The sequence below is a fragment of the Podarcis pityusensis genome, assembly GCF_964106645.2.
Source record: "Podarcis pityusensis genome assembly, chromosome: 11".
Classification (NCBI taxonomy): Eukaryota; Metazoa; Chordata; class Lepidosauria; order Squamata; family Lacertidae; genus Podarcis; species Podarcis pityusensis.
The window spans coordinates 27,769,067-27,782,837 of NC_138036.1; the positions used below are offsets into that span (position 1 = coordinate 27,769,067).

Genomic DNA, 13,771 nt, shown 5'->3' on the forward strand with positions numbered 1-13,771 from the left:
GATCAGAAATTTTGAACAGGCAGTGGGAAATTATACGGAGCCCACCCAGGAATTAAATCAGGAGTGTGCCCTGACAGAACAGATGAGGGAAGAGGATGTTGCTGAATCTTGGGCGCCAGAGATGAAGGGAGCTGTGGCCCAGCAGGAACATGAGCTTTTGGACTTGACAAATGAACTTGGAAAAAGCCAGATTTGGAAAGATAAAGTTTGGTTTGGTTTGGAAATGGGGGGTTGGATAGATCCCCCTATGCAGGGATGTTTGGACCTTTCAAGTCTGGCAATGGGCTGTGAGATGTTTGGGGTTGTGGGGGCTCTTAATTTTGGAGGGATTTTGAAACATGTTCTTAAATACCACATAGAGTTTAGTGTGGACTATGGAAAAGGGGCTGATTTGTCGAGAAGGGTCAAAAACATTGTTAAGCTGGAGTTCCCACGAGTGAAAGGAGCAGGAGACAAAGGAAAATACAGTTATAAATATGAAGAAGAGCTGCAGAAGGGACATGGAAGAGACTTAGGGGCCTCGGATACAAGGTTACCAGGTTAATGCGCTAGATCGATGGGATAATAAGGACTGACAAAACCTGGGACCAGGAGGAAGGGACGCTGGATGAAGACTGGATTGTTTTTATTTATTTATTTATTTATTTTACTACTAGGATTGTTTTATAAAATTGATGAATGTTAGAAAAATGTTGGAACGAAATTACTTGGCTTTAGCAAAAATGTTTAAAGAATTATGTAAGAATATCATGGTTATGAGAAGTTGGCAAAAATAAGATTTAAGTTTTAAGCTTTAAGGTTCTTTATAGTAAGATAAGATTAAAATAGATTAAGGTAATGTAATGACAGGATATTATGAAATATGGAAAGGATTTGCTGCGACAATTAACAACTAGGATACAAAAAAAGGGAGGAGGAGGAGGTCAAAGAAAGAAGGTAATGACAGCTGAGGATTTGAGAATGATGGATTTGTTTTTGAGTGTTTGAGGTGTATTTTTGTTTTTTGAATTTGTATTGTTTGATGTGGTTTGTTTTTTCTTTGTTTTTTCTTTCTTTTTTTCTGCTTTGTTCTCTTTTGTAATTCTAAAAAATTTCAATAAATATCATTAAAAATAAAAAAAAAGACAGAGTTGTTCCGCCTGGCCTTTTGCTTGGAGCCAATTTGATTCCCACCCTCTCTTTCTTTTTTCGTTTCCTTCTCCTCCCGCGATGAGGCTACATTTTAATATTTTAATGTTTCAATATTTTAATGTTGTATTTTAATGTTGTTTTTAAGTTGTAATCATTCAACTTGTTTTTATTATTGCTTGTAAGCCGCTCTGAGCCCGGCCTTGGCTGGGGAGGGCGGGGTATAAATAAAAATTATTATTATTATTATTATTAACAGTAAATGAAGCTAGTGCCGAGCTACATGTCGGCATCTGATTGGTAGGTAGATGCATGCACAACCTTTACTACTTGCAACTATCTCTGCTGTGGAGCTTCTATTCCTTTCCCCCCAACTTTTGGGGTTTATTAGCCCAAACATCAAGGATTTTTTTATTTTTTTTGCAAGGGTTATCCAGTTGCTTTGCAGCTGCAAATTCAGATCCAAGTAGCAGATACAGGAACAGGTAATAGTTAACATGAGATACAACATTGCTTTTTAAAAAATGTATCCATGAGTACTAAGTTGCTATTTCTCAAATATTTCTCTTACTTTGTTAATATTGCAACTCAGGGACATAGCGTGAGTCCCCCACCCCTGCAAAGGGTTTTGCAGACATGTCGTGAAAGGGCCAGCAGTGTCCCCATCTTCAAGACTAACCACAAAGCCACTTCCTTCCCCCCTCTCCTCCTGATCTTTAGTAGATATAATTCACCATTCCTAGTACAGGTGCCTTACTGTTATTTTCATAAAGGAATGAATGTAATACATGTTTCTCTTTTTAAAACTCATTTGCTCAATTCATTATGCAGTTATTTCTTTTAGATATAGGCCTTTCACATATTGTGTTTTGTTTTATCTGTGATCCATAACCTACTTTGCTTTTCTCCCTGCGGTTAATCACTCTTTACAGCCTTTGAAGAAGATCATAGCCAGAGGCTAAATATTTGACCAGATGTTCTCCTTATCTACTCCTGCATTTTTCCTATTTCAGTAGGTTTTAAAAACAAAATATTTTCTAGATAGGAGCTGTTCTGGTAAGACCTTGTAAGCCATAAGAGACTCTGCTACTGGGACATTTGGGGAAATGTTCTGCAGCAGCCATATGGTTCCTGATACTGGATATGCAGCATTTTTCACCAGTCATGACCGGGTGACCTGAGAAATCAATAGGGGCCTGGCTGGTTCTACATACCCTTTGCTTCAGCTTCCTTGGATTCCCTAATCAGACTGGGAACAATGCAGATTGCTTGCCTTAGACCATGTCTTCTGTTTCTGGCCCCTTGATCTTCATCTGCCCCTGCTGTGATCCCAGCCTATTCCATCCTGACTGGGCTTTGGTGACCCAGTTATTTCATGATATGTGGAGATGTCTTAGACTTCTGCTTTTGTAACAGTAACTAGTGGCCAATTACTATGATAGCAAGGGAAGGAGAGCTGGTATATCTGGAAGAGGCCCTGGAGGGCACAGCTCACCTCCCTGATTTGCTCCCCGGCTGAAATGAAAGGTGGTCATCTCATATTTCTTAATAGTGACCCAGAGGGCAATTTTATTTCCTCTTCCATTTTAAGTATAGGGTAGTGGTTTCTTCACAAGGATGTTTTGTGTTCTACATCCACTCTTTGAAGCATGAGGCCTCTGAACACTTGCAAGGAATCACAGTTGGGGAGAGACCTGTTTCATCCAGTTCCCACTTTAATACAGTGGTACCTCGGGTTAAGTACTTAATTTGTTCTGGAGGTCTGTTCTTAACCTGAAGCTGTTCTTTTTTTAAAAAAAATAAAATTTTATTGATTTCCAAACAAAATTATACAGTTTTATCCAAATTTTTAACAAATTAAATCTTTGTGGACTTCCTTCAGCTGCTCTGGAAGCTGTTCTTAACCTGAAGCACCACTTTAGCTAATGGGGCCTCCTGCTGCTGCCATGCTGCCGAAGCACGATTTCTGTTCTCATCCTGAAGCAAAGTTCTTAGCCCGAGGTACTATTTCTGGGTTAGCGGAGTGTGTAACCTGAAGCGTATGTAACCCGAGGTACCACTGTATTTGCATGCTGCTTTTCCAACAGCCAAGCTGAGCTCAAACTGGCTCACAACAAGAACAAAACATTATCAAACAGGGGCTGCTCCCTAATAAAAAAGAAATAGGCAATAAAATACAATAAATGCAGTAACAGAATAAAAATGATATAAAATAACAAAAACCACAAACTAAATCAGTCATGTTGGATATATATATATTAGCAACACCAATCAGCCCTGCAGCATGAAACAGAAAAAAAAGCTCCTAATCTTACTCACCTATGATGTGCACATTTAATTCCCGTCTCTCACACAGGAGGGCAGATTCTACCAACAGGCTCTCCCTGGGCGTAGAAACCAATTCTATCTTCCTGAAGCCAGCAGACAAAATATGCATGAAACCCATATTATAATAGCCAGAGCGCAAAGAAGAAAGAATAGAAATGTGCTACAAACCTGGCATACAGCACTCATTTCCCTCCTGTCTCCCACCCAGAGGAACGAGATCAATGGCAACAGGACCTCACCTGGAACATGAAGCAATTTCCATTCTCCTTCCACTAGTTTCCCCACCGGCAGATAATAAAAATTCTGCACAACTCGTATAAGCTAGGATGTTGCAGAAAAATGTGGAGTTATACAACTTCATATTTTTATATAAGTCTAGCTTAAAACAACAGGTCAACAAAACCTTGTGATGTCCCCAAAGAGACAGATCCATTTGGTGTCTTCCCTTTGGGGTGGCCCCACCCTCACTCTGCCTGGTGTTAGCCTCTCACATCATATGAGCTGGATGCTTTATAGCTGAATATTCTTCCCATGAGCATCTAGGTGGCCACAGTGAGAATGGGAGGCTCGACTAGATAGACATTTGGCTTGATCAACAAGGCTCTCTTTTTGTTCTTTCATGGGAGCACATGGCTACTTTGAGCTCTTGCTATTTCAGCCAGTCTGTCCATAAATTGAAAACCTGGGGAATGAGCACAAGGTAAGAACAGTGATCTTTCTCTCCTCTGTCTAAGGAGCCATTGGGTGCTCTCTCTCTCTCTCTCTCTCTCTCTAGTTCACCTCTTTGTTTTGGTTGATATAAAAGGGGGGGGGGGAGCTAATTTAAAACATTAGTAGTAAAAAACAGTCTGGGGTGTTAGCCATTCCTCTGCTGATCACCACCCTGTCTTGCTAAAACTGCCCTATAGTTTCATATATATTTTCAGAGCTTTTTATTTCCTGAAAGGAAGCCATCTATGTCAATTCAGCCTGGCCATCTGCTTTCCAATCAGAAATGGAAATTTATATTTTACTGCATTGGCAAGTGATATTGACCGCCCCTCTCAGTTGCTCATGAAAACCTGCCGCCAGGTGCTTTTCACCCTCACTAGCAAGCGACACTCCATTTCCATCGCTGGTAGGGCAGGCTAGAGAATTTGCGGGGAACAGTGGACGATTTTGAAACATTTTAAAATACCTTTTTTTGTCTTTTTTTTTTACATGAAAAGAGCCCAATGGAAAATATGTCTTGCTTGGTTCCCAGTTCATAGCCATTTTCAAAAATCACCTAAAGAAAGATTAATCCTGTGATCTTATTGATGTTAGTCCTCTGCTATTCCTTCCTTTCACTTGATCATAAATCTGTTGTTAGATCACCGTTCAGAGTTGCATGTGACAGTTTTGAAGATTTTCGTATTAACCTTCTCACAAGTATAATAAAACCAGAAGACTAGAGCACCTTCATAGTGTTTTTTAAATGTGCAATACATATTTGACAGTGATTTTTACTTGAGAGAGGCATGCAAAGATATGTAAATTGATGCTTTGCTTTCTTTAGAATTTTTAATAAATCTGGCTGTTCATGAAACTCATCTTTGCTGTCTCTAGATGGTTGGTGGGTCATCTGTTAAGGAAGTCAAATAATGCATTTGGGCTTTCTGGCAATAACAGTGAATTTTCTTTTCAGATTATATTTCCATTTTATGTTTATGTTCAGTTTCAGTAGCTCCCTTGTTTCTTTGCTTTCTAAAGCCAGCTAGAATCCTCCATTTGGGTAATCTTCAAGCTCACTGGTTGTTTTGATTATTATGTTTGGCTGGCAAAAATCTCCTCATTTTGCTAGATGATATAATTTTGGCTAATTATGATACATTTGGTATTCCTCTTTTAAGAACTGCCTTCCAAAATAGCTTAATGAAACCATGACTGGAAAAATGAGATACAAGTATTTGTCATTTCTGTGGTTAGTGGTTCAGAAGCTGGAAACAGATTTTGCATTTAATTGAAGCTTGCAACTTTGGGGAGGACTTTGAGAGAAGCGCAAAACATTTCACAAGTGTATGTTGTAATGTTGTACAGGTGTACATGGCATTTGATGGAGGAGTTGAATGCAAAGTGTTAGGGAACAGAATGTTTTAATAGTCCTGCATGTGACGGATTTGATGATCATGAGATTCTGTTTTGAATAGTAATCAGATTCCAACTTTAGGAAGGCCACAAAACTTCATTCCCTCTTCATGACTGAAAGCAGTGATGGCCTACAGCAACATGGGGGAGCCACCATACCTCAGGTCTAATTTGGTTGTTAACACCATTTGAAGCAAACTGTGCCCGTATGTGATCATATGATGTCAGAAGAAAGCTCTGTCATCTCCAATCTAAGCTCTAAGAGCAAAGTTGGAGATAAGGGATCTATTGTCTTCCATCTTAGCACTAAGCATTACAGCTCTAAGAACAGAGAGAAACCTGTGCCTGCCACCAGCTTGAAATTAGAATTGCCTGTTGTCATATGATGCCAGGTGATTGACATATGAATGGCCTTGTCAACAGTGGCCTGCAGAGGGTGGGCAAATTCTGGATCCAACCTTTGGGCTGCAAAGGTTTTCCGGAGGTTGAGTAACTTACTGTGGGCCCCAGTCTATGCAGACATTTGTACCCTTTTGTGCTCTGTCACTGGGTGCAAGTCAACATTGCACAATTACTGATGTTCCACCTGCACAAGCATATCAGCTTGCCAGACAGAATGAACCCCCATTTCCTTCCGTGTGCTGTTCTGGAGGTTCTCCAGACCCCCTCAGGGCCAATTTCAGTCAGCACACAGTGGAGAAGGGGTGGGGAAAAGCACGAATGTTCTAGCGGAAGCCCTTGCACAGGGGAGGAGCCCTCTGAATCAGGCCAAAGGTCCATCTAGTCCAGCATCCTGTGCCTAAAGATAGGTAATAAAGGCACAAGGTGAGCCTCCCTGGGGAGAGCATTCCACAAGCGGAGAGCCACCACAGGAAAGTCCTATTCATGAGTTGCCACCCTCTGGACCTCTCATGGAGGAGGCACATGAAGAAGGGTCTCAGATGGTGATTGCAGGGTCTGGGTTTGTTCATATGGAGAGAGGCAGTCCTTGAGATATTGCGGTCCTCCATGAGGACACTGACCAGGGAGTAAGCTCCGCTGAGCACAGTGGAGCTTGCTTCTAAGAAAACATTTATTAGAATGGCGCTGTTGAGTATCCTTCAGTTGGGTGACAGCTCCGTTTTCAAGCCGCACCAGGTACCTTTCCCCCATAACTCCTATGTGATAGACATGGCAGTTCTGTGTTTTGCTTCCTTCCATTTGGATTCATAGCCTAGATGTCCTGAAAATGTACACCAATTACTTTTAAGTGATTTCCCACCCTGCACACAGTTGCTGCTTATTTTTCAGTATTTCTAAGATGTGATGTATTTAAAGTTTCATTATTGATCTGGGTATGTTAGATTTGTTTTCCTCTAAATATGAACGTGTTGCTGTGCAGATAGCGCTGCCTGAGCATCAGAAAATTGTGCTGTAACCGATGTGTAAGGTACACTTGTTTTCATTAGATCCATACAGGTTTACAGCATGAAATAATTTGGCCGTGTCAGCCCAGCTGTGTCCCACTGCATGAAAAACTCCTGCCTGAGCTACTTAAAGAGGCAGGATATGTTACCCACATGGTGGGAAAGTGGCATTTAGGAATGTACAGAAAAGAATGCCTTCCAACCCGCAGAGGATTTGATACTTACTTTGGTAAGTGACGTTTACTTTATTCCTCCTTCGTTTTCATTGGATGGTCCAGCAGTCAATAATTTGTTCTGGCTTAGTAAGAACGTAAGATGAGCCTGCTGGTTCATCCCAGTGGCTGATCTAGTCCAGCATCCTGTTCTCACAGTGGCCAACCAGATATCTGTGGAAAGCCTGAAAACAGAACCTGAGCACAAGAGCAGTCTCCCCACTTGTGATTCCCAGCTACTGTCACTCAGAGGCATCAGAGGTATAACTTAGCCATCATGGCTAACATTTTCCTTAAAGCAGCGTTTCCCAACCTAGTGGATTCCAGATGTTTTGGGCTCCAAATCCCAATTAGCTCATCTTGGAGCATGGCCAGTCATTGGGCCAGCATGATGGGAGCTGTAGTTGAAAACACCTGGATGGTACCAGATTGGGGGAAGCTGCTATGGAGGCTTTGGGGGATGGTGTAACAGCATGAGGAGGACAAAGGCATAAGGTGCTAATTTCTACCGAGTATAGAAGTCTGATGCATCAGGGATGTCAGCTTATTCTGCCTCTGAGATAATGATTTCTCAAAAGTTGTTGCAGGGGCCTTTTGTGACCATGGAGGCATTGACTTGTGTCACTGATTTGTATCTGCGATACCAGATACCAGAACAAGAATCACAGCTGAAGGACTCTGTATTCAGAAAACCTAAGCTGGGGAATTCGAGCTTGTGTTCTATCACTAAGTTATGTCCAACTTATAACCTCTCTGTGGCATGGAATTTTCTGGATGTGAAGCGCTGGATGGGATGAGTTGAAATGATGAGTTTTGTATGGTGGATTGAGTGAAAAGAAAAATAAAAGCATACAATGTAAATGCGTGGAATGTATGAAATACTGAAAAGATTTGATTTTTCTTCTGTCTTCCATTCAGAAATAGGCGAAAATGTGTAAGGAACACATTTATAGTACAGGAAATGTCTCTGTTTCCCAGAAACAATATTGTCACATGCTTGTACATAAAACGCCAAAATGGAGCAGAAATTGCCTGCTTTTTACTTGGCTCTTGTTGGCTGTCTTCAGGGACCATGTGTCTTTGTTCTTGGTTTGTTCCATCATTTTACTATTATGGATGGCCATGCATATGAGTTATAAATTATAATGAAAATCTTGGGTGCAGTCCAACCAAGGGCATTGCTAAATCCTTAAAAGCCTAAAGGCACAGAACCGTGACACAGATTTGCATAACATTTGCAGATGATAATTTATATGTATAGATTTAGGCTGACTGTCAGGGAAAATCGCTTAATAAGCAAGTTAAAAACCACAAAATAAAGTTTTTTTAAAAGGGGAAGAACTAGGATATGTGGGGCATGGTGCAAAAGACGGGCTCAGGTCCCCAGGGCCATACCTTCACAACAGAATCCAGCAGAAGAGACTCAGCTAGTGGACCAGATTCCTCCTTGCCCCATCTGCAGCCTCCTGCATGCCCTAAAAATCTATTGAAGGAGCATGGGGGCAGGAGGAAGAGGAGAAGGGCAAGCCCCATTGCATAAGCAGAAGTCTCCTGCAGCACTGGATGTCACACATTGATTGCAAACTGATACCGGTAATGAGTTGTCAAAGAAATAAACAACTATCTGACTTTTAGAAGACATCTGTTTTTAATGTTTGATGTTTTACTGTGTTTTTAAAATTCTGTTGGGAGCCACCCAGAGTGGCTGGGGAAACAGCCAGATGGGCAGCATATAAATTATTATTATTATTGTTATTGTTATTATTGTTATTGTTGTTATTATTTTATTAATTATAGAGCTGAATGTGGGAATTTAAGATAGTAGGATCTGAACTTTGCAAAGACTAGGAAAGACTGACTTGGGTACAATAGCCATAATGGTCAAATTGAGAGGTTCCCCCCAGTACAATTTTGAAAGACAATAAAATGCATTGTAGGATTTCCCCTTTTGTATAGAAATGTGCATTTTTCACAGTTAACACAAGCTCCTTACACAATGTTGTTTCAGTGTTGTCAGGTGCACTTCCAGAAAAAAATTTAAAAATTGGAAACGTCAAAGGCCATGTTTAGGTAACTGAGGGTGTAACCCATGCTATATTGTGGCATTGGTACACTGCTAATTTTAATTATCTTTTGGATGTTTAATATCTGTTTTTGCCTACCTTTTATTGATAATTCTGGTTTTGTTTGTAATAAAATCTCTAAATTATTTAAAATCATGTGCCATAAAATTTTTATTAAATATAATAAAGAAATATAATATAATATAATATAATATAATATAATATAATATAATATGATATGATATGATATGATATGATATGATATGATATGATATAATATAATAATATAGAAATATAGGACTTTCATTTGCTCGGTGTGACTGCAAACTGGAGGAGCTGCCTATTAACTCTTACTATCCATTGGTGTTAACCCTGATTTGTGTATTTGTGTCTGTTAAATGGCACTAATTTGTGGCAAGCTAGCTGCAGAAGGATTTTATTTGGAAATCCTTCTGTTCTGTTTGGAAATGGGGATACTTTATTCTGGAGAGACTGTCTCACTCACCAGTTGGTGTCAGCAGGAGATTGGAAATGTTTGAATAGCTTGCATGAAAAATACTCTTTGCAACATAGAAATAGCTTAGTAATTCTAGCTTCAGCTGCAAGAATTATTATAGGGTTTTTGTTTCATTTTGTTTTATCTTGGCTGCTGTGGCTTTTCATCTTTGACGTTCCATCATTTCAGTTTCAAAATCTCTCATACACTTGCCAATTTAAAAGCATCATTGGACTCCTATTAACCATGCAAGCATGGAAGCAGATGTTAACGGTTTTTGTTTTTAGTTTTTTAATGGTGGGGATGAGAGAGTTTGCCAAATGATTTGTTGACTTGTTTTATAAAAACAATCCTATTTAGTCCTGGTATTCCGCCCCCTCCCCCAGGTGTACCAGACCAGGTAAATTCCTCCTTTTTACTGACTTGCAAATCTTACTGCCATTCTGCTTTTAAAGACTATTCTACTGAAATTGTCACAGGCATGATTATCTGTTGATTTCTTGGTGGTGGTTTCCTGTTTGTGGAATGCCCTCCCCAGTAAGGCATGTCTCCTTCCCTCATTATTGGCTTTCAATATAAATTTAAAAACATTCCTGTTTATCCAGGCTGAAGGATACTGACCATAGCAACCATGAAATTTGCAGCTTTGAGGGTATGTGATGGTTTTTAAATGGTTTAGATACTCTAAAAGTTTTTAAATGTTTTTTATTTGTTTGCTAATGTTTTAAGGATGTTTTATTTTAAATTGTATTGTTTAAACATTTTGATGTTTGCTTCCTTGGGCTTCTTTGAGAGGAAGGGTGGGAAAGAAATGTAATGAATACATAAATTTAATGAATACATAAAAAGAGAGACTTGATATTTCTCTCTTTTAGGTTACCTTCTTGGAAGTGGAGATTACTATTCTCACGAGCGCTGTGTGCCCATCGAAGCGAAGAACGTAACTCGATGTGCTCTTGATTTTCGAGAGGGAGAAGAAGTTGCAGATGGATTTAAAGACATGTACTCTACTAATGTGTTTACAGAAAGAGCAGTAGATCTTATAGCTAATCACCAGACTGAGAAGGTACAATTCTGTCTCTTTCTTAAAATATAAAGTTGGAATTAATACATTTTGATGCATTTAGGATCAGACGCTTTGGTGCAGCTACCTGTTCTTAGTCCCATTATAGTCGTAAGTTCATAATCGGGAATGTAACAATGTATTGGGGAAAAATCATTGACAGGGCTGTCCTACAAAATAGATCAGAAAGAAACTGAATTCAGTTTCTCAAACATTTTCTTCGGTTTTTCTGCTCCTTGTATGATAAATTTGATAGAGCAGCTTCAAAATACTGTAATATTAGTTTGTTTAAATCTTGGCGGCAAAACTTGTACCAGTGCTATCTGCTTGCAGCACCTGTGGCTGCCAGTGTGATGTGGTGAATAGTGTTGTGCTTGATGGTCGCATTGGTTCAGTTCCTTCTTCATTCACTGGCTCCCTGTGGCCGTCACTATGGCTGCAATCCTATACATGGTTGTCTGGTAAACAACCCCCTTTAACTCAGTGGGACCAACTTCACCTGCAAAGGATTTCCATGTATGCCTCTGCCACATCACTCTTAGGTCTCTCATTACCTAAGGTTGGTGTGGAGATGAAGTTGGAAGAACCTTATGTATGCTGTCTTTAGGTCCTTGGTAGAAAACCATATATGTTATTATTAATCTTGCATTGATATTATTAATATCAATACATTGTTAAACCAGGTGATCAGTTAGATATTATTATTAAATATCAGTACAATGGTACTTTGGTTCTCAAACACCTTAGTTCTCAAACGCCAAAAACCTGGAAGTAAGTGTTCCGGTTTTTGAATGTTTTTCGGAAGCCGAGTGTCCAGTGCTGCTGTTGGCTGTTGTTTCTGGGGCACCTGCACCAATCAGAAGCGGCGCCTTGGTTTTCGAACAGACTTCCAGAATGGATTAAGTTTGGCGCTTTTGTTTTTGCTATTTGCGTTTTTGTTTTTGTGGCTTTTTCGGTTAATTTGTTTTTGTGACTGTGTGGAACCCAGTTCAGCTACTGATTGATTGATTGATTGATTGATTGTGTGACTGTAAAAATGGATAAAAGCCCCCCTTCCAAACAATGACTATCATCATTGCAGGTAAGAAAAAATAATAATTTTTATTTTTATCACCTACAATACTGTCTTATTTATTTTATAGTACAGTACATTGATGATTGCTTTCATTTTATGGATCAATGGTCTTGTTAGATAGTTTTGCATTACTTTCTATGGGAAAGCACACCTTGGTTTTGGAATGCTTTGGTTTTGGAATGGACTTCCGGAAAGGATTAAGTTTGAGAACCAAGGTACCACCGAAATGTTAAATATTAACATTATTATTAAATATTAATCTAAACCACTTAATGTTAAACATCTCAAAGCAATAAACAGTAACAACTATTAATATAAACCACAAAACGAAATGAAAGATGCAATACAATACCATAAGGTACAAACAGGGAGAAGTCCAGCCTTAGTGTCCCAGGAAAAACTGAGAAAAGAAAGTTTCATCTTTAAAAGATGTCTCAGGCAGATTACACACCACTGTCCTGCACTACTAATGTAGCATGTCTGACCCAATTACTGGTGTGCCCCGCTCTTAAATATTTCTAGACTTCCCTAATGAAAGCAAAAATTGAATTTGAAGGTCTGCCTGCAGCTAGATCAGCTTATGGCCCTCCAGATGTTGTTGGACAGCAACTCTCATCATCCTTGACTGCTGGCCATTCTGGCTGGGGCCAATGGAGTCTGGCAACATCATAAAAATGGGGATGTCTTCAATTAAATATTATTTTATCCTTGAGAACTGAAGACAGAAGGCAGGAAGGAAGCCAGTAGTTGCAGCTGGAAGCTTATCAGCCAGTATGCTGATTATGGCATTTAATGATGCGGTCTCTTTTTTTGGTGTTGTGCCTTTTTGGCGACAGCCTCTCTTTCTCTACCTCGCTCTGCAATCAGTCCACGAGCCTCTTCAAGTACCTGAGAAATACATAGAGCCATATTCTTTTATCAAAGACAAAAAGAGACGCAAATATGCGGGAATGGTGTCTATTATGGATGAAGCTGTGGGAAATGTCACTGCAGCCCTGAAGAAGTACGGCCTTTGGAACAACACGGTTCTAATATTTTCTACAGGTAAGATTAACAATTAGATATACGCACATATTATTGGCAATTTTCTGTTGGCTATTAAGCTGATTATCTAGCAGGGGAAATGGAGGTTGGGAAAGAATGCAGAAGGCTTACTTGGTATCTGTGTAAGGAATGTAACCCCCCCCCCCAAAAAAATCGTAAAACTCTTAATAAACCGTCCCTGCAATCCTAAGACACAGCTACCCATTCTGTTGGCTACAACAGAATGCTTCTGTCAGCAGGGGCAGTTGGAGGGGGCTAGGAAAGATTTGTGGGCACCACGTTGGTGACCCCTTGAGAAGAAAAGCAGTCCAGAGCTAAGGCTGCGTCGGTGAGACTCTGCAACCAAAGAATACATGTGCTGCTTCTTTACTTTGTACGACACCTGGAAAAAAAGACCCAAGTTACTTTGCTTTGTTGCAGTCTTGATATGATAGGGCAATTTGCAGCATTTACATTGATAAATACTACTGCAATTAATCCTACTTGCAGCCAAAATTGCAGTGGCAGTTTCCAGGTGCTGGAGTGGGGGGTTGATTCTGAAGTGGGGAGCTGGCTCCTTGTGTGAGGCTCGCACAGATGCCGCAGTTTGAGCCTGGGGCCATCTGCATTCCAAGCAGATGCTGTCTGTGCCACTGAGCTATGGCCCTGTTTGTCGTGGCTTCTTAATGTGTACAGTCATACTTCGGGTTAAAGACGCTTCAGGTTGCGGACCACTGAAACCCAGAAGTACCGGAACAGGTTACTTCTGGGTTTTGGCAATCGCACATGCGCAGAAGGCTAAATCGCGCTTTGCGCATGCGCAGATGTGCTGAATTGCAACCCACACGTGCGCAGACACGCCACTGTGGGT

At 40.2% G+C, this 13,771-nt stretch overlaps 1 protein-coding gene across 1 annotated transcript in view; it reads left to right on the forward strand.

Annotated features, from left to right (window-relative positions):
• The window catches only part of ARSB (arylsulfatase B), a 76,837-nt gene that overhangs the window by 5,353 nt on the left and 57,713 nt on the right, over positions 1–13,771 (forward strand). The window contains exons 2-4 of the mRNA XM_080972821.1: positions 7,011–7,197; positions 10,615–10,805; positions 12,714–12,921. Coding sequence (XP_080828947.1) covers positions 7,011–7,197; positions 10,615–10,805; positions 12,714–12,921 — 586 coding nt within the window. The remainder of the gene's footprint in view (positions 1–7,010; positions 7,198–10,614; positions 10,806–12,713; positions 12,922–13,771) is intronic.